This window comes from Pleurodeles waltl, chromosome 1_2, assembly GCF_031143425.1.
Source record: "Pleurodeles waltl isolate 20211129_DDA chromosome 1_2, aPleWal1.hap1.20221129, whole genome shotgun sequence".
NCBI lineage: Eukaryota > Metazoa > Chordata > Amphibia > Caudata > Salamandridae > Pleurodeles > Pleurodeles waltl.
This window is the reverse complement of record NC_090437.1, coordinates 163,420,022-163,441,630: the sequence shown is the minus strand read 5'-3', so window position 1 is coordinate 163,441,630 and position 21,609 is coordinate 163,420,022. Positions and strand designations below refer to the sequence as shown.

At 43.1% G+C, this 21,609-nt stretch overlaps 1 protein-coding gene across 1 annotated transcript in view; it reads right to left on the bottom strand.

The window, feature by feature from the left end:
- Positions 1-21,609, bottom strand: part of LOC138298467 (low-density lipoprotein receptor-related protein 2-like) — a 1,267,625-nt gene that overhangs the window by 929,175 nt on the left and 316,841 nt on the right. Inside the window, exons 8-9 of the mRNA XM_069236878.1 lie at positions 20,490-20,699; positions 6,930-7,098 (exon numbers count right to left, since the gene is read on the bottom strand). Coding sequence (XP_069092979.1) covers positions 6,930-7,098; positions 20,490-20,699 — 379 coding nt within the window. The remainder of the gene's footprint in view (positions 1-6,929; positions 7,099-20,489; positions 20,700-21,609) is intronic.

Sequence of the window (21,609 nt, the reverse complement as noted above, 5' to 3'; positions counted from 1 at the left end):
GACCTGGCAGCTCGGGCTGAACTGCTCCCATAAGGAGCAGGGTCAAGACTGATTTGCATATGGCTGGGTCCAAAGTGAGGCACCACAGTGGGTAAAAAAGATCGATTGGGATGTGGCCCGCGTGATCGCCAGTAACTAGTAGATTAATTCAAGCATTCCATCAATAACCTTGTTCTTTTCCTAGAATTATTCATTATAACAGTGCTTTCCTCCCTTGTTTTTGTGCATGACATGCTATCAGTCAATAAGTCAGACATCGTTTGTACCTTGGAGTTGTCCTTCCTGGATTGCAACATTTGTTGATTTATTAATTTGCCCATTCTTTCTATCAATAATGGCCGGTTGATTATGCTCTATAATAACTGGGTTTTGAGATGGATTTTTATGCTGCTGAATAAATCCCTTGTCTTGAGCTGAAGTTGTCCCCTTCTATAGTCCGTTTGATAGCACCTTCACATGTATCAGCCATCCTGTTTGTTTTTGAATCTCTTTTGCCTTCAAGTGAGCTTCACACTCGCTAGAGAGCTTACTTCGCCCGCGGCCAGGACAGGTGCCTCAATCTCAGATTTTTCAGCATTTGTAGTCGTAGCTGATATGTCTGATAACGTCCTTCATCGTTGTCATTCTTTTGGTCCTGGAAGCAAACCTTCCAATACAACACATTTAGTCTTAGTTCTCTGGATCTATCCTTACCAGTTTTGCCATATTCTATTACCAGTGTAATATGATTCTTACAAATTCTTTAGATGGTCCAATAAAAGGGATAGTAAGCCCAGTAAGGTGCACAGCGTATCTACTATTAGAACATTGGAATGCTGGGGGCTCCATTGAAAACAATGGAGTGCTGCGGGCTTTTACTGGCCGGTAAAAGCCCGCAGCGCCAACATTCCAATGTTCACTTTGTTCACAGCAACAGCTGTGAACAAAGCCTCACGGAGCCAGAGGGGATTTTAAGCCCCTCGGGCTCCGTGAACATTTTTTTTTTTAATAGAACATTCTGCCCTGAGTGGCAGACTGTTCTAATAGCCTTAGAACCCGCCGTAGTGGGCTCTACCGGCTATTAAAGTCCCTTCTCCCTTGTTAAATGCCCTCGCCTTCGGCTCGGGCATTTAACGCGGGAGCGGGCCTTTAATAGCCGGTAGAGCCCGCTACGGCGGGTTCTAAGGCTATATTGGTGCACATCGAGAGCTCGATATGGTGTTATCTGCAGTAAGGACATTTAGTACTCCTAAATTGTTAATTTGTTGCACCATATTAGCTATACTTGTTATGAGAAATTGCATCATTTCACCTGTAATTCCAGTGTGTGTTTGCAAAGTTAAAACATTTGAAGCTGCTAATAAGGCTGAATTAATGCTGCTTAAATGTGCAAGCTTGAGGCTGGCCCTTGCAAAGATGAGCCTCCACTATTTGCCTTTGTGTGAGCTCAATATCTAAGAGTTTGCCTCTGTTGTGCTAAAGGCAAAGGTGTTTATAATTTATAATTGAGGTTGTTCCCCCTAGGTGACAGCACAAAATGAAGTTGACAAGCTGTCTATAACTAATATCTGCAGGAACCCTCTGGTTATGGTAATTGTTATGATGGACCTAGGCAATAGTTTTAACTGTGTAGCCTGTTAGTGCTTGAAAATTATGATCTGCTTGTGATGTTCTGGCTTTAATATTTATTTAATGGTGATCTGTTGATCCTTTCTGTAACTGTAGCTCCAGTAACTTCTGTAGCTTTTTTTAATTTGGTGACGTTTGAACCATCTTGCAACTGCGCAAGCCTTGAGATGCATTCAACTGGAGAAATCAAGGGTGTGATAGGGTGCTTCATTTAAATGCAGTAATTCTAGCATTCTTGAAGTAGTATCTTATTGTTTTGCCAGAGTTATTAGCTAGTCCAGTGGTTATGCTAGATCCTTGTGTGTCTATGGCAGGTGAGATTAGTTTTATTGGCCTTTGTTTCCCCCTGGTCACTTTCCTTTGATCTAATTGAATTGGTTTGCCTTGCTCAGTGTTGCTTTGGAAGCTCTTCCTCCCTTTGCCCTACTTTATCATGCCTCTTTGAGGATCTTCTAGGTTAGCGTCCAAGCTCCTGAGCAAACAACTAATCTTGGCCAGTAAGAGTATTTTGTAAGTGAATTCCTTTTGCTAAGTGCACGTCCTCGTACACCTAACCTCCCCCCTCCCCCCACCCCCTATGGCTAGGTATTAGTAAGGTGGTAAGATTGTAAAGGTAGCAGCCAAAGAAACAGAAAACAAAAAATACAGCAGACGTATCATCTTGTCAGCACTCACTAGTTGAAGCATTTAATAAAAAAAAATAATAATAAAAAAAAATCACCAACCTTGGACTTTACTCCATAGGAAATGTCATGTTGGTTCAAAAGTGCTGATCTGTTACGAAGCTGGTAATTGTTGGCAATTGATCACAGTACGAACTTCTCAATTCCCCTTAGTTTCACCTGAATTTGTGGAGCTTGGCAAGTGACATGGCAAACCTAAATGAGTGAAACGATGAAGCCCAACGCTTATGCCAACTACAAAGCCAAAAGGAGTCTGGTCCCACCAACCGCCATCTGATGTACACCGGTGTGCTTGCTTGCAGTTTAGCCCTCTGTCTGAATTAGAGTGAGCATGCAAGCTCCAAGCCAGGGGAAAGCTCACACTGATTTACCTTGAAAAGAGGGTATGGAGCAACATGGTGTGGCACTAAACCCTGTCACTGAAAAAAGAAGCTGCTGTGCTCCTGCTCCCCACACCCGTCACCTTGCACTTGTTGCACTTTTCCTGGTCTTCAGCTGATGCCGAAGCGGATGCAAAAGCAAGCTCCCCAGTGAAGCACCGCAGGTAAGCAGAGTGAGGGCGGGAATGAGGACAATGCTCAGCAGCAAGCAGTGGTGCAAGTTCTTCACTCAGCAGCAAGCTGGGATGAGAGGCTCCTTAACTGACGTTTCTAGTCATGGTGTAATGTAAACAATTTTTTCTGTGTGTCTTGTTCATTTGAGCTTTTTAAAAAACTTTTTCCCAGTCTTTTATTAGTAGGGTAGATAAGAAATGCACTGGGGCGATTGTTCACCTTAAGTTAATTAAGGTTGGCTGCAGGTCTTAACATTGAATAAGATTTCAGAATTCCTTAATTTTCCATTACAGTATAGGGAGGATCTCGGATTTCATGACCTGCAACTGTAAAGTATTGAAGGATGGTTCCTTTGCATTCCAAGTGTGTGTAATATTTTAGAGAAAGACCTCTCCCTCGACAGTGCCCCTCTACTTTCCTATTCTGGTCCCCATGTAGCAGTCTGAAGCAGCCTTGGGATGCATGTGGTTATACAAGCACCCAACCTGCCGGAACTTCCAGATGCTCACTCATGCTTTTGATCCCCTCCTGAACGTGAAGGTAGACTTGAGATGACATTCACTAATTATCTAAACATTCCTCTTTCGCTTTCCTCCTTCCTTCGGTTTTCTTGCGGTCTTGAAGCATCTGGAGAATGTGCCCTCAGCAATGTACAAAAATGTCAAAATACCCATTTTACATCTTCCTTTTGCCCTTTCCCAGTTTCCTGTCCCCCTTCCCATTTGTTCCCTCAGTATTATAAAGCAGCCTTAGGTTGGTGTAACATCTATACAAGCAACTACCATGTTAAGGTAATGGCACCCGCTTGTGGCCTCATTACATAACTGGTTTTCTTCCCTTTAGTGATGTCCAATTACTATGCAAGAGTTGCGTTCTTGTCACCTCTACAGCTGCAAACAAGTTTGAGTCCGGTTGTTTCCCTAACCGTGGGGACCACAGGAGAAAATTTATATTGTCAAAACGTTGCTGGTGTGACCTCTAATTACTGGTCGCGACAACAGAATACGCCTCAAAAGTGAAGACATCTAGATTTGTATTGCAATGCACAATTTAAAGATTATTTTCAAACAACTTTAGCGTGCTAAACTCCAATTACTTTGGTAGGTCGTGCACTGCAATCAATCAGTGAGTTACTACATGTCTGCGGTGCATGGATCCCATTTTGACAGACTTAACCAAAATACCCAATATCTACTGGTACAATACCACTTGAAGAAAAATTCAGCTGCTAACTAAAAAATCCTCAAAAAGATCAGAGCATGGCTGGGGGATTTGTGTCCAGGTGCATGCTTCTGTACGCTGGCCTAAGATGTGCAAAATGACTGATGAAGCAAAACTGAATTAGATCAAGCTTGTTCAGCATAAAATAAAGCACATTATGTCATTGATCTCATTATATCTGACCAAATCAACTAACTTCCGACATGGGTTCTTGCAAGAAAGCTCAGCATGCATCAGATGTCTGTACATCCAAATCTATCCACGCAGAAATACAGCCTCTAATCTGCAACACGTTAAACATCTACTGTATCACTCTACGCTGATTGGTGGCATGCAGAAGGCTACAGAGGGTAATAAGACAATTGTGTCCAGAGTCCCCCGTTCTATTTGCATTAGTAAGCTGAACCCCTGATGGGCAGACTCTGGACAGCTGTGAGACTAGAAAATAGGTGTCAGTTTTTGCCGACAACACGTTAGTCTATTTAAGAGACCCAGAAATCTTGATATTGATACCCTATGAGCTGAAACTTTGGAGCAACATCAGGGCTACTAAAACTCCTTCCACTATGAAGAGTGACCCATTGCGCACCAATAAACATATTGCTCCTTGGAAGTGCAATTGGAATAAGAATGATTGCGCTATGTAGGCATCCACGTGATGCAAGAAAGCAAACCCAACTATAATATAATATTGGCAGGGTGCTGAGGGACTAGAGAATCCCATAACCGTCTGGACGATGCTGCCCACCTCAGTGGCAGACTGAATTGCCCCAAAGATGATGCTCTGTAGGTGCCTATGTCTGACAGAAAATTAGTAACTTAACTACGAAGATCTTCAACTTAACAGCTCACCTAAAACACGCAGAATATGTCCTAAACACAAACAATAAAAGGGGTGGGGGGAGAATATTAATGTGGATGCATGCAAAAAACACCAACCAGATTTACTCATGATGGGAGGACACATCCAAATGATACCCAAATATAATCAGACAGATGGACAGAGTCTGGAACCATCTCAGAGTGAAAACAGCCTTATATTCAAACAATGCAAATATGGCGTTTCCAGTAGCTTAAAATGATTTGTGACATACAGTGGTAATAAGCGGAATAGGATAATAAACCCAGAGGGAAGCTTTATAATGGCAAATTCTTAATATTTAAGTAAGCACAACAGCTTACGGGTCATACTAAGCCTGTGGCTACAATATGCAAAAAAGGGCGGAAACAGCCAGTGAAATTGGGCTACGTTCCCAAGCAGCAGCTAGAGAAATCATAGGAGTTATAGATGCCACTAATTTGGGGTGAGGTTTCCCCAATATTGGGGAACCACAAAGCATTAAGAGCAGACATGAAGCTACAGAAATTTTACAAGCGGGAGATTGCCTGTCCAGATCAAATGACAAATTGAGATGGACAAGGTGTGCCTTTAAGTCAAGACAAGTGCCAACAATGCTAGATTTAGACTGTTACAGTTCAATTACTTTGACAAAATCTACCTACCCCAAAGTCAAATTAAAATTCTATCCACTTCACACCACAAAGTGGCCGAGATGAGATGCCATGAGGTGGAAGCAAGACTCATCCATATGGCATGCCCAACACACAAAGGAGGGAGTTCTGGTAAAAAGACATAGCTAACTACGTATAGCAAGGAATGGGATAATGGTAATTGCATTTAATTTACAGTAGTGCATAGTATGTATAGTTTGTTGATAAACAAAAGGGAAAAGTGACAAACTTCCCACCCTTGGGTCTAATTTTAAAACTAGAATAACCATCCATTTGGTTCAACATATCAAACCCAGGGTTGTTCCCTGGGTAGAGAACAAAAGTGGGCAGTAATGGAGCTTTTTTTTTTTTTTTTATAAACAAAAATAGTGAGCACATTAGATACATTACAAAAGAGTTGGTGGACCGTGGAGCTTTCTGGCAGGCTCTACTACCAATATTCGACCATCATATGCAAACAATTAGTTACAGCAACCCAGCAGGAATCCCAACCACAGTTTGGACCCTAGCCTGCTGCGATCTCTGGCATTCAGTATTTGACAAATTCAGAAAGTTAAACTATAGGAATCAATCCTGAAGACATTCCAATACCGACAGTAGGCTATAAAGCTATATCCATCTTTGGTTGCATGGTAACAAATCACTCCTGTCCATGTTAGCAGGTGGAAGTAATGGGTGGAATGCTTGAATTACTGAAAATGGTAGTCACTGAGTCCTACATAGCCCCTTTTTTGTTCATGTGCCACTCCAGACAGGGTCCTGCCTTATGAAAATCAGTCTTGGTCCTGCTACCAGCAAAAAAGGATCTTGGTTCCTTGTCTTCCCCCTTAAAGTGAAGTTGTCTCTGACTTTTGACTGGGCTGTGTTTCTTTGGGTGGGGCCAATACATATTTGCAAGTACGAAGTCCCTGATTAATGGTAGAGGCAAGCTAAACAAAAAAATTGAGTTGAATTTGGCTCAGAAGGATCTGCAGCCGAGATTAATTCAAGCATTCCACACATCACCTTTTATGTAGTCTATCTCAATTACCAACTTCACCTTTACATCACGTCTCAGTTCATAAGTGTCCCAAAGAGTTCCTGTAACAAGCATTGCCACTGTTTAGTCAAACTGCAACTAACTGGTTTGGAACCCATTTATGGCTTCTGTCATTTCCCCAATATTTATCGACTATACGTGAAATTAAACATTTTCAGAGTACTTCAGGACATCAGTTTCTTCGGCAAAAGCACTGCGTTTCCCCTCCCTTCTCTACATTGCTAACCTACTCCACCACCAAATCCCATTGGCACACTTAGGATAAATATTAACTAAAACTTTGATTTTCTTTGCACTTGCTGAGCCATTTACCTTCTGGTGGGAAATACAAGAAGCTGTTCTGGTGAAATGTTTTTTTCCAGAATCCTGACGTAGCCAAGCCCGTTGCTGAGACCAGCGCATATCACACGATGCAGTCGACTTGCCCAGAACAGTTGTCCAGTCAACCAATCCACAGATATGCTGTTTACTCCCCCAACATCTACAGGAAATTAGAAAGATTCCACTTTACTACATGTCACTACTTAGAGACTAGTGATAATGGTCAGGTTTCATCAAACAAAGGATTAGCAGGTAGCAACTGAGCTGAAAGCCTGTTTCAAAATTAGGTAGGGGTGATGCAGTGCTTCATTTTAGCAGGTGGTGTTATCAAAACGCATCATTGGTGACCAGGATTCATTTTTCATTAGACTGAGAAAGATCGATTAAGGTAGACACGTGAGGGGGGGGAAGAGGAAAAAACCGTGACAAAGGATGATAAAGAAACTGCAAACAAGTGGCGGAAATGTTTGGTTATTTTTAGACCTGCGCATGTCTTGTGTATCAGAGCAAATACATTGTGAGGGGCACATCAAGCACGGTTTTGCTGGTGTTTCCTGTGGCTAATTGATTACTGAATTACTGCCTTCTAGTAACCATGATCTTTTATAGCCTATTCCCAGTGAGTGACCTGCTGGCAGTTTCACAATTCAGTGTGGACATTTACAACAACTCCATGATCAGTGTTAAGGGTACATGGGAAGTTTCCATGTACGCACACCCGTGTTTCTAATTGCACTTTAACATTCATTCAAGAAAATATGAAAGTCTACTTACCACATGGAGGAGTTATAGCGACAGTGAGACATTCTAAAAAATATGTGCTCCATTGGTCAACCTGAATTTTGCAATTCCAGTCAGTAAGCTCCAGTGAAAGCCTGGTAGTTTTTGACTAACACAAAGTCTGCCCTGGGGAATCATTTGTTTCAAGTAATCTACACTGATCAAAAAACCCTTTTGAGTTCATTACTACCCGATATTTATCTTCATTCTTTAAAACTTGATACTTTTGGGGCCACAGTCTGAGGGGTTGCTCTTTTGTTGGCACAGGGACTGTACCATTTGAAGTATTCAGCAACAGGTACAGTCGGTATCACTTAGTGCGGTTAGAAGGTGAATGCTTCCTCAACAGGGAGAACTCTGGGGTGGGTTCCTGAAAGAAAATCCTGATAGCACTACAGTGATGTCACATGAGACATGGGGGACAGGATAAGATCTCTTCTGGAATGGCCCAAGCACAGACACCTCTCCTGGATGAAGATCTCACTGGTTCAGAAAGGCTGGAAAGTCTAGTAAAAGGCTAGAATACTCTTTACCAGGAGTCAGATTCTCACTCTTCCACTAAACGGGAGGCAAGTTTGAACAGACTTTTAGAGGTTATTAAGTGGTAAAGTACTACAGCTCACAAGACATCTTGGGGATGCAAGAAGGCAGACTATATCCTGCCATAAAGTTTTCAGTTAATACATTACAGGACCATGGACACCAAGGACTACGTGTCCCATCACCCTTTGGGCATAGGCACCTGGAGGTGGGCTGCAACGTTGCTGCACCAGACACCCATCTTGCCTGCGCTGTATAGCACACTTTGAGGTCTTGATGTGAAGGACGCACACGGGATGCCCCTGGGCTAAAGACAGGCCTGTCCTGATCAGCAACAGGCAGGAAGAAGCAGGACAGGGCCACCTTCCTTGGCTTTATTTTTGAAGCGAACAGCCCTACCTCCATCTGTAAGTACTTGTTTTTAGTTGTGTATAAGTAATGGGAAAGAGGAAGGCATTATATAATGTAGAAGAGTCGAGCCAGCAGGGAAATCAGCCTAGAGGCATGATGCAGAGAATTGAATGCAATTGATGTTCTAATTTAGGATGTTGAGGATCTTTAACAAAGGGAAGAAAAACAACCTGAGGAAACTGGTACCAGGCACAAAACCACACACTTTTTAGCGGGAACAGAAAGATAGGCATCAGTAGGAAGAGGACCCCTAGCTGTTCTGCAGGCCCTGAATTGCTTACTCCTATGGAAGAACCCCGTTTATCAGTCCTCCCAACTGTGCCAGCTACTACCTTTGTGCACATAAGCCAATCAGAGAAGCAGAATCCCTACCCTGTACCTCTGGCAAGAGGAGCAAATCTGTTGGAGCCAACCTGGAAAATGAAAAATCGGAGCAAACAGGATCCAAGGCAGCCCAGACTCAAGGTGCGAAGTCTGCCGAAGTAACTGAACCGATCAAACCTTTTAGAGCCACACTTGATTTAATGAGGCAGACTGCATACTCGAAGATAACGGAGCTCCAAGAACTAAGCTTGGACTTATCTGAAAAACTAAGGGCGCATTTAAATGAGTGACGCGAAGGCCAATTATGTAGCCAGTAATGCGGTTGTACTGTGAGAACAGCTCAGAGAGGAAACAGTTATGTCAGGCCCTTTAACCCACCATACTTTGAGTGCCGTAAAAGCCTTCAAAAACCCCTCAAGTACAGATAGCAATGAGCAAAGAATCACTGGAGGAGGCAATACCAATTTTCCAAAGACTAACACATACTCAACAAATATAAATTCTTGCTACCTCCATCCTCGAATTTTCATTCCAATTCCCAGGCAGGAAATCGACTTCATCAGCTGGCAAGATCAGATTCTCCAGCCTGTATGCCTTTACCTTCAAACAGGTTCACAACAGAGCTTCCAGCACCTACACCGGGAGTACATTTTCCAACCATTTACATGATAAAGGTTCCTAGATTGGCGCCTGTGCAATGGGAGTCAACGGGATTGACTATTAAATGAGGTTGTGCACTGGATCCGTGACAAGCACAAGTTTCTCTCCTTTATCCATTCAGATAAAACATACACAATGGTTGACAAATCTTGAGCCCCTATGACAACAATAAACTGTCTGAAGTATCAGGCCATTGTCAACAGCCTCTTGGCTCTGAAAGCTAGAACATTTAACCCTCAGGACTCACTTATTTAATTCAAATCTGCTTCGTACTTTGCCAGCAGTGGTACGACCACCGTAATTTGTTCACCTCAAGAACTTGCTTGGCGTCAGGCTTGCCAGCATCACAACTAGGGGATGAAGTTGCACACTGCACAACTCAGCCGAAGTTACCAATGACTACGTACCCCCCCTCTTCTCTGGTCTATGAAGGCTGACTGCCTCACCCTACTCCAAACCTCCTAGAATACTAGCCCCAGCAACATTGCCTCTTTGGCCAAGCCTATGGAACAATATTCAAAGCACGTATGTATCAACCATCAGGTCTCATAGCTTATCCTCTGAGAGTCCAGAAATGATCTATTTAGTTCTTTCATGGAACAGCTGGTCTCAAATCAAAACCTGCTGATCCACAATGGGTCTCTTTCATTCATGAACATGAAATACGTGTGCTTCAGGACTCCTGGTTTATTGACCCTTGCTTAAGCTGTGGCTATTCAAATGGCGGTCCTGCTCTAGCCCAGGGGAGAGGTCGTCCAGCTGGGGGCCTAATTGATGAAAACCCCATTAAATTGCAAAATCAAAAGACTTCCTGGGACCTCTTCTGATCTACTTTGCCACAAGCAAATAATGTATATTTATATAATAATGTCTAAAATAGTCCCGTAGGTGTCAATAAGGAATCACCCACCCTTGAGTTTTTGGACAACTTACTAGGTGCTCTACTTCCTGAACCATTCGTGATAATTGCAGGTGACTTCAATGTGACATTTGAACCATTAGTAAACTGTGAAATTAATTTAACTAGTGAGGAAGATGCCATCTGGCAAATACCCAAACTTGGCATTCCCCAAGTTAAGATGTTCAACCTTAGTTTACCAACTTTTGGGCATCACACTGAGATCAGGGTTAACCTGCAATGGGAGAGCTCTGTCCAACCAGGACGGAGCTAGCACCTTGAAGCACCTGAATTATAGGAATAGAATAGATTGCACTTCTATTTCTGCACACCTGGTCATTCATGCAGGATATGATTGTTACAGAAAGGGGAGGGGGCAGTGATCATAAAGCCCTTAAATTATATCTGGCAGAGCCAATAATCTCTGGACCGAAGATAATTAAACCTAGCCTCTTAGTAAATTCCATCCAGTCTAATAAAAAAAGCTTTAAAATGGAAGTATGTTAAAGCCAACCCTGATCTTATGAAACAGGTCTACCTAAAGATAGGCAGTGCACTAGAAAGAATGAACCATTCTTTATATCTGAGTGATGCCCCCAATTTTATAGTAACAGCCCATGAGGAATGGTTTGCAAGCCTGAGGGGGGGGAAAGAAAAAAATATATTTCTAACACGCACCCATGGTATAACAGTGCAAACTAGCTAAACCCTCTTTCCTGAATTCTATCAAATTCCAAGATCAGGGCAGTGTTCTCCAAGTAAGCAAAAAAAAAAATATAACAGCATCCCACGCCAGACTCGGCTGGGGGAAGGTGGTTTAGCTAGACACTTTTTGGGGCATCACTGCATACAGCAGTTTCACAGCGTCTCCAGTAGCCACCGTACAGGTGGGTTGAGCATTTGGAGATGCTGTATTCGGACGGTTGTAGGAACCAGCGGTAGTGGAATAGACAGTCAAATTGAACCCCTTAAGATTTCAATCTCGGATTCCCTTAGCACCCCAAAAGCTATCATCCCTAAAAAGGCTCAGAGACATGACTATATTCAAGCAGATTTGTATACATTTGAGACCGACATTTGGGCACCTTATCTTTATATTCGAGGCTAATATTAAAAGGAGGCACTACATCAGAATCTTGGAGGAGTGCCAAGATCGTCCCAACATGGGGGTGTCAGGATAATCCTGGAAATTACAGACCCATTAGTTTATTAAATGGGTTCCAAAAGATCTTTTGTCGGCAACTCCTAGGTAAATTGACAGTTTGGGCCCTATCAAATCTTTTTTCAGTTCTACAAGCAGGCTTTAGGCCAACAACCAGTAGACTTGATCACATATTGAGATTCAGAAAATATACTGAAAAACAGTAGTGCTAGGAAAAGGCCACCTCTATATTGCCTTCGTAGACTTCAAATCAGCTTTTGACACTCTTCCATGCAGAAAACTGTGGGAGGTCGCAGGCAGCACAGTACCAGTGAATATCTTCAATAGCCTCATAAAACTTCATTAGAACAACCATGCATGAGTCATATGGGAAGAATGGGGAGAAATTTGATTCCTTTAAGATTGAGCAGAGTGTACAGCAGGGTTCCTGTTTTAGCCCCAACACTGTTCTCCTTGGTTAATGATTTGGTGGAGGCTCTTCATTTCCCAAACAATGATGCACCTAAGGTTGGCTCCACTAAAAACCCACATTACTATTTGAACATGACTCATATCTAAAAACTCCAGCTGGCCTCCAGGCTATTGAAGAAATCTTTCCATTGCAGTTAAGGTAAACAAGGTAGAGAACTACATGATTTAGAATACATTGTAACACAAGGATCTCACCGAGACAGAACCAATCTCACCCCACCCTCAGAACCTTCCCCTCCCCACTCATCCCCTACGAGTTAGCTTAAAGTCCTGTCTGAACCAAACCTTTGCATCTGTTGTACAGCGTCCTCCCCAGTCATCATTCCGCTACCACAAGATCTTGGCCTATTTATTTGGGCAGGCTCTGCCTTTATATACCACCTTCTCCACCAGCATGCACGCGTCTAGGTCTCATTCCCCCATTTGTGGTGCTTGACCAGCTCTCCAGAGCTGTGTTATGTTGCACTTGGCTGTTATCAGTCCCAGCATCATCCATAGTTGATCCTTTCGCAAGAGGCCAGTGGCATACCAGATATTCAACAACCACCATTTTGTGACGGCATCCATATCCCCCCCCCCCCCACCCCAGACATCATTCAGGCAATGAACCAGAGATTCAAAATACTGCTCTAGGATCGGGCAGCCCCAGATCACATGACAGAACGTATCTGATTTATCAAACATTGTGGCCAAAGGGTAGATGTCACTCTACCCATCTTTACCATAGTGGTGCGTGAATAGGAGCTGTGGAAAATCGTTATTTGCACTAGGCAAAACCATGATCGAATGGCTAATTCCCAGTGGGACGCTTGTGCTTCTGGCCACTTGTCATCTTCTAAACTTTTGAGATCTCCCTCCCATCTTTGACGCAGGCAATCCAGTGTATTTGAGTAGTTGTAAACTTTCGATAGATGAAGTAGATGCCTTTACGTGGCATAAACTCAGTCAAGAACTTATCCTCCAATGGTGATGAATCTGGGAGTTCTTCCCCCTTCAGCGATACCCTTTTTAGGGCAGGTCTTATTTGTAAATAGGGATAGGTTTCAGTGGGTGAGATGATATTCACTTTGCAGTTCAGAAAACAGGATCACTCCCTCTCGAATCCATAGGTCCCCCCACCCTATAGAGGCCAATAAGGTCCAATTTATTAATAAACAGGTTGTGTCTCTAGAGTGCCTAGTACTGCAGTGCCACATATGGGGGTAGCTTGTGTAACTGCTGCGCCAGACAAGTGTAGTTAGCATCCTATGCCAGAGGGTGAGTCAGACTGCTGTTTGATAAGGAAAGGATGCCTCCAGGCATTTTTAAATCGATTTTGCTGTTCTGTATAAACAAGACAAAATATATGGTGTTAAATCCATATAGGTCTACACGAGAAAGAAGTCTATTACAAACCTCACCCCTTGAGCAAGCACAGAATTATGTCTATCTAATGGGTTAGCTTATCCCACAATTTTAGTTGGAAGGTCGAGATAAGAGTGTGCTTAAGCTACAACAAGAGACTGGGGTGATCCTTAAGAAGGCTAAGAAAACGAAATCCAAAAATCTATCCCCACGCCATAGGGAAGTATAAAGGGAAAGCAAAAAGTACAACTATGGTGCAGAACTTTGGGCCTATTCAAGTACCAACAAACTCAGTTGTGAAAAATAGATTTCAGGCATTTGACCAATCTCCCGCAAAGTACGCCTTCGCTTCCTCTGTTGCAAGATATGGGATTATAGCTGAGCTCCTTTACTGTACAGAGATCCCTGCTATTCCAGCATAGGTTTTGGTCTAATCCAGTACTGGAATCCTGTAGGCGTCACTTAGGGAACTCCTAAGCAGACGGAACCATCTAAGAATCTTATGGCTTTCCCATATAAAGAAAATGTTACATACCCTTGGCCTAGATTCTCTATGGGACAACCTGCATTAAGTCACCCTGATCCCAAAGCAATTGATTAAATACCACTGCAGGGATTACCTCTTGGGTGAAAAGGTTAAACATTGCAAATTTGGGAGTCTGACCAACTAATTACTGGATCACAAACATTTCTATGAATTCTCCTTTGATACTGTGCAAGGCTTTTGTCCAAGACAACTTTATTAAAAATTCAGATACAGGACTCTAATCCATAGGTCTACAGGTAGTTTAGGAGAGAACACCAGGTTACATAGCGTATGCCCAGTATGTAACCATGCCCCTGAAACACCTTTTTTTTGTTCTTCTGTACTGCCTATAGGGTCCCCCGCAAAAAGTGGACCATACCTGTGTCATCTACCAGGAGTAAGGAAATACAAGGTGGCCTTAAGAATTTCAAAATGTAACACAAGGACGTAGTAGTGGTTAACTTTTGCATGCTGCCTGGCTTACCCATAATTAACTCCTGCTTAATTCCTTTCCTAATCCTTAAAGCACTGCTTGATAGGCATCGTGCACGCCTACAGGAGCTTCTCAAGCTTACAAGATCTCCAAGTCCATTCTAATATGAATGGAGCGAGTCAAGCAGCATGGATATTATTTAATCAAGTTCTCCGTCATTTTACCTTTTCTGTACTTGATGCAACTGTCACAAACATTTTACAAAACGCTGCTGTATATACTAATTTGTACAGGACATAAAATTAATCGAACATCTCAAGTTTTACATTTTGTATGCTGCAAATCAAGTTTCTCTAGTGTGCTAAGTATATGATAAATTTTATTGTGCGTGTTTTATGGATTTGAAATCCGAAATAAGCAGTCTGATGACTAATATCTTACAGCCTATTAGTTGTAAGGAAAAATATAGCAATTATTTTGTCCAAGTACTCTGAAGAAAGGCAGAGGGGGGCCATGCTAGGTACCTCAGCACCAGTTGGTGTGGTACGCTTTCTCTGCATTTACAGGAGGACCCTCTGGGGTAGGTGGGGGTGAATCCTCAGTGTGCAAGGTCTGAGAACCAGACTTGTCAAGGCAATGCTGGGGGATACAAATGACTGACTGTTCCAGATTTTCTAGTGAAAGCTCAGCAGAGTAAATGGATAAAAAGGCATACAGTTTATCTGCCAGTCTCCATCGTCCAATCACTTAGGCTCCCTTTCCATCTAGCAGGCAAGCTAGAGCTGTCTACATTGAATGCAGACCATGGCATCAGGGACCAACAACTGACACCCATTTCTTAAATATCTAGAACTACAAAACCAACAGTACTATTTAACAGAGGGGCTCCGCCGTGACTAGTGGCCCATGCCCTGCAGAACAAACCCTTTGCATGCACAAACTGGAGCCAATTAACCATCAAATAGTCAGGAAGACTCTGGGTAGTTCACAACCCAAGATTCATGAGGGATAAAACAGATTCTTCAAGCACCATTGAAAAAGCTGATTAACCTTCCAAGGAGGGGTAGTGGCGGACAATAGGCAATAATAAAAAATAAAAAAAAGTGTCATCAGGACCCCAGAAGATGCACAGGTAGGGACTTGGAGCAGTAGGCTGATTTAGGCAAAGGTCAAAAAAAGAATTAAAAAAACAAAAAAAATCCTATATTTGTAATGTTGGTTTCCTACCATGAAGTAATGACATCCCGGGTACCTGTAAATACAATACTTCATGAATTCGATAATATAATAGATTGGAGAAAATTGAGGATATTTAAGTATAAAATGAACCGCAAATATAATAGGAAATGTATATATAATTTTTTTTATAAATTAGAAATGCAGTTGCCATGATAAAATAATGTACTGGAATGGAAGGTATACAGTTACTGGTCAAACGGGAGAAAAACATGTTTAAAGATGGCCACCGTAAATAATGATGTGGCGTCCATCGTTTATTTCGTTGAAATGTTTTGTTAAATAGAAATGAAAATATGGACATATGTTACCCGTGAACAAGGCAGCTTCGACTCCCGAAACACATTGGGCGGGTGTTTATTTTGCCAGAATAAATTTTTATAGGAGAGACATCGTGTGACTGAAGCGTTTTCCTTTTAGGAGGAATGTAGTAAGGAATAATATGGGGGCTCGCAATCCCGCTTCAGTCTGCCGTGCTGGGCGCAGACCAACACGTTTGCTTATATATATATATATATATGGCATGCCATGTAATGATTAATAATTCACATATTACATCACTCACGACATTGCTAATACCAATGCGACATCTGAAATTACATAATTTCTTTACACACACATTATACACACAAATATACATGCATACACACATATATATATGCACACACCATCTCGCTTGCCACGAGCCGCAGCCATGATTGCTTCCTTTTTAGGTCGAGCGTAGAGTTCAACAGGTTGTATACTTTTAAGTATGCATAGAATATGGGTTCAAGCAATTTCATTTGTTGGTTCCAGTGTCCTTTAAAAATCCTTGCTTGCTAGTGGTCAGTTCTGCCTCTGTCCTGCCTTTTTCTCCTTGGGAGCAGCACAAAGTACTGTTTATCTCTTCTGTAAGGGATTTTTGTGTTTAAGTATTTGCCGGTTTGTCTTACATTGTGGGTGTGTGTTCAGTCCCTCCGCCCCACCAGCTCTCTAAACAAACCACCAAAAGAGGGTGACTTTTCCAGGGCCAGCTCACCCTCGCTCTTATTCAGTCTGCGTGGCAAGAAAAGTCCAGTCAGTCAGTAATTTACAAAGTTAAGAGCTCTAACTCGAGCAAACACGAGACCATTGCATTCCAAATGTTTTTCTTTTGCCTCAGCTAGTTTCATTAGTTGTCTGCTTGTTCTCTGCTCTGTATCTGATCGCTGCCCCGTTTCCTGCTTTTCATTTGCCCATTGTTTGTATTGCCTTTAGTCCCTCCCTCCCCTCTGTTGTCAGTCTTCAAAATTCCCTGCTCCTACCCCCCTCCTGTTCATGTCAACCACCTCCGCCATCCCTCCACCTCCTCTCCTTTTTGTGGGCGTGTGGTGTTTTTTTGTTTTGTTTACTAAATATTTTTTGTTTCACATAGAGCACGTTCAGAGAGCTGAAAAGCTGTAAGGATTCTCAAGGATACAGTGGTGAATGCGACCAAGTACAAAAGATGTTGAGCTTGCAGTCACAACAAACTCAGTCACTGCTTCTTAAATTTCACCCTCAATCCGAGAGCTAAGACAACACAGTTGCAGGAGGAGACGTACATTTTTTTCATCACTGGCATTCTGCAAGAAGGCCCCTCCATTCAGTGACCCATACCCCGAGTCAGATTTCATACCAACAGGAGACTTGTTTAGCAGTGCACTTCTGAAAGAGGACGGGAGCTGAGCAGTCCTCATGCTCCATTGGCTTTGTTCAGCCATTCCTGTGCAGTCAGATCCTTCTTTTCTGGTGGTAGCAGCACCTCGCTGTAGGAATACCTCTAATAACTGTCAATGATTGTGCATCCCCTCAACCTTCTCCCAGGTAGTTATTGCTACTAAGGACAATAGCCATGGAAAATTATATATATTTGTATATAAATATATTCCTGCAGATTCCACAACTCATGAATACTGCGTCCAGGGTTCAGACTGGTTAGGAAAGCTTTTTCTCCAGCAATAACTTGTGCACTGCTAGTTGGTGGCATGTGGCTCAAGGCACTGCAGCTTTGGAATTTATATCACTGGCATACATATGGAGCCAACCAGCGTGCTCGTGTCTTACTTTTCTCCACACCTCTTCAATGCAGTCCAGTTCTCTTGCTTGGTGTCTGACAAATTCCATACCTATTGTACAGACTTTGTCAAATGGTTTATTAAAGGTCCTCAGGCTTCAACCATTACAGAGATTGCAGTAAGATAATGTCCCTCTCAGGTACTACCCACAACAAATTTTACTTGCTTACACTTCAGAAGTGGGTGTATGTCAAAGTTCCTTGAAAATGGCGGGTGCTTTGTAAATGGTTTCTGAAAAATTACACATGGTATGTGTTTTAATTATATGCATGGCCACTAGGATTATGTGGCAGGATAAGATCAAATTATAAGGCAGGATTGACTAATTTATTTGGCATGAAAAGCCCAGTTATGATTTTACAATGGCAATAGCTCCAACTCAAACAAATGCAAGACCTATTGCATTGCAAATGCTTGTTCTTGTAGTGGAGGCACAGGAGGATATCAGGAGCAGGCCTGTGGTAGGTGTGGCAGAGAAAACGGAGCTCACTAATTTGGGTGGGGAAGGGGAGGTCCCCCTGATAATGTGGAGAAGATCAGCCATAAAAGTTATGATGTTCCCTTCTGCTCCCTGTGCTATGCCATCAATTCATACGCTGTGATACTCCGGGTTCCATAGTCCTCTTGTTTCAGCTGTAGTTTGACGTTCCGGCCTTCCAGGGTGCTGATCCTCCTCAATATTTATTTCTTGATCCTCAGTTCATGAATCCACTGCTTATTCTAGGTGGTCCACGAGATACCACAGTACACTGACGACCTCCGAGGTTAGGATTGGAATTTGGCTTTGAGTTAGACAATTTTTGATCAGATTTCAGAGAGGAAACGATCCATGTATTCTTAAGAGGTTTTGTGGGGACCTGGCCACTGCCTGGCAGAGGGGCTGACAATTGCACACCCCTCCCCCTTTGCTTGGCATGTCCACATTTCCGTGACTGAACCTTCTTTGGTGGATTTACCATTGTGCCCCTTTGTGTCCCTGACGGGCATGGGAAGCAGATGTGCGTGCCAGCACGTCATCTCACTGATCTCCCTCCTGGGAGAATACAGCAGGGGAGGATATTGTGGGGTCCCATCTCCTCTCGCCTTTGTGAGTGGGCTGATAGGGTGTTGGGAGCAGTCCCAGTCCGGGTGGTGCACTTCTCTCCTCCTTTATAAATGTATTTGTGGGGGGGGGGGGGGGGGGGGGGGTAATCTACATGGATAAAGTCTCTGCATCTTTAGTAGGAGTCAGTAAGCAGGGGAGGAGCTCTCGCTACCAGTCCCCCCACACTAAGCATTGTTTGAGGAAGCCTTTCCCCTACTTTTGCCAGTTTGTCCAGCACAGCATGTAGGGTGGGCTCTCCTTGCATATGTGGGGCTCTCTGCTAGGTCAGTGGACAGTCAGCATTCCCAGATTCCCTCTTGTTATGCTCCCAGGGTCCCGTGGAGGTGGTGGTCTTGGCCCCTCTCAGGGCCTGCAGGTCAGACCAGGTGTCATGTCGAGACAGGGCACAGAAGTCCAGGCACAGATTTCTTATGGCCCCAGTAGCAGGGGTCTAACAGCACATGGCCTGAACTCTCATTGAGTCACTGGATCTCGTACGAAGGCTCCCTTGAGGTAGAGGCTGTAATACGGGCTCCTCTGATCAGACAGGTGGTGTGGGAGAGAGTAAGAGCGTCCCTGCCCAGGATATTATTTGGAAAGTTCAGGGAGAGCTGCTCAGTTGCATTCTTCTGTTGTCCCAGCGGGTGCTTTGGGCCTCCATCCCACCACAGGGGCACGCAGGGAAAGACCCTGCGACCATGCCAGTTTCCCCTGGCAAAGGGCCTGAGAAACTCAAGTCCTCCCAGGTTGGGGCCTGCACATCCTACTAATCTGCAAGTACAGGTTTTAAGCCACCAAAGCAGCACCTCTGAAGGGAGCGGGGAACCAGGTAACCTGTTACCCTGCATCTTGCAGGGATATGCAGTTTGGGTGTGGAGTACACTTTGGGTCACTTAGTGCCTTCTGGACCAGGATGGAGCGCTCTGCAGATCTGCTGCCTACTTCATGCTCGGCTTGACTAAGCCGCACAATTGACTTTTTGTGCCTACTGCAGTATGATTGTGGGGCTACTTGCTTGGAAATTGGAGTAACTTGCATCTGCCAATTCAGGGAGAAGTCCTTGGCTTGAACAATGTGTGTGGCTATGGCACGTGGTATGTTATGAAGGAGCATTTAGCCTAATGAACTGCCCCCTAGATAGTTACACTAGGGCAGCAGTAAACAAACCCAACACTTTGGAAAATACTGCCTATGAATAGAGGCAATATCAATAACGCTCTTAGCCCTAAGATGGTGTTTTTTTTTTTTGTTTAAGAAACCGCCGTAAGCAATATGTAAACATATTAGAATTAGAAAGCTTTAGGACCCTGTAAAATTTGCCATGATTCTTCGCAAATCACAAATTAATTGGGATAACTTAGCCAAAAGGTTTGAAAATTAGGTTGTGCCAAGGATAATATAAATTATAAATATTGCAGTGTGTTAAGTCAGTGGAATAGAACATTTGCTGTGCAATATACATCCAATGTAAATGTCATTAAAGGTGCGGTTTTCCCCAAACATCTGCCCAACATTCGCAAACCAGAACCCTGGTGCGGAAACAAGCACTTCTCTGTAATGAATGAACCACACTACAGGCAGCGCCCTCCCCCTCTCGCATTATTCACCTGGATACAGCTGAGTGTAGTTATTTGATCCGATTTTGTAGACCTGCAGTTTGCCATTTTCATCCACCCAGAAATAGGATTCTCGAAAGAGGTCGTAGGCCACAGCAGAAGGGACTCCCTTTATGGACACCAGAGACTGTGTTTCTCCAGTTCTTGCATCAACAAGGAGTAGTTCTTCATTTCCAGTTAACAAAACAAGCGTAGCATCATCTTAAAGAAAAAACACACAAACATTACATAGCAAAATCTGTAAATCTCCAAACACATCCCGTATTGTAGATTTGAAATTAGCTCACGCGTACATTGTTTCTTGAAATGTAAATCTGCCATTTCAGGTAACATTCAGTCTTGCTACAGAAGAATCAGGTGATTAATCTACTTGCTTGAAAAAAATAAACGTGCAGAGTATATTCTGCACCTGGGCGTCACGATAATGCGTGGGGATCTGAGAAAGCCATCCTTCTAACTAACCATAGTTTGAGGGCGGGTGTTTTGTTACAAGCATGCTAATGCTTTGATCAGTTTATTTCTTTGATCTTTCTTCCTATTCCAATACTTTACCACACGAGGTGTGTTCAAACCCTGGATACTGGCATTCAGTTGTAAACCTGATAAAATTAAACTCCTACTCCTCCAGGGAAATCACTTCAGCCCAGAATCCTCCAGTCAACAACCAGGGAAGCCCAACAGATCGAATGAAGCTGGACCAACAGAAAGGGCTAGTGAGTTTCAAGGACTGAGCTGAAGAAAAAGAATGAGTAAGGAGTTCACTAGCAGGTAAATACAACATTCACACCGCGTTTTTCCCCAGTCCTTAAATGATAAGGATCTACCACAGCAGATGCCACCGGAATTAATCACTCACCAGTGTATTCAAAAGATCACAGGAGGAAAATCCAAACAAGATATCAAAAAAGGTCGAAGTATGGTCCTAAAACAGACTGGCGAGCAATGCATACCGAAATAGTACAATGAAATTACAGGAGCAGTTCTGCTAAAAAGGCTGGATGCCAGCAAAAGGCAACTCCCATGAGACAAATGGAGGTGAGTATTCCAAAAACATTCCACAGACATATGCTTGCAGAATATGTACCATTTTCAATGTGTGGCAAGTGTAACT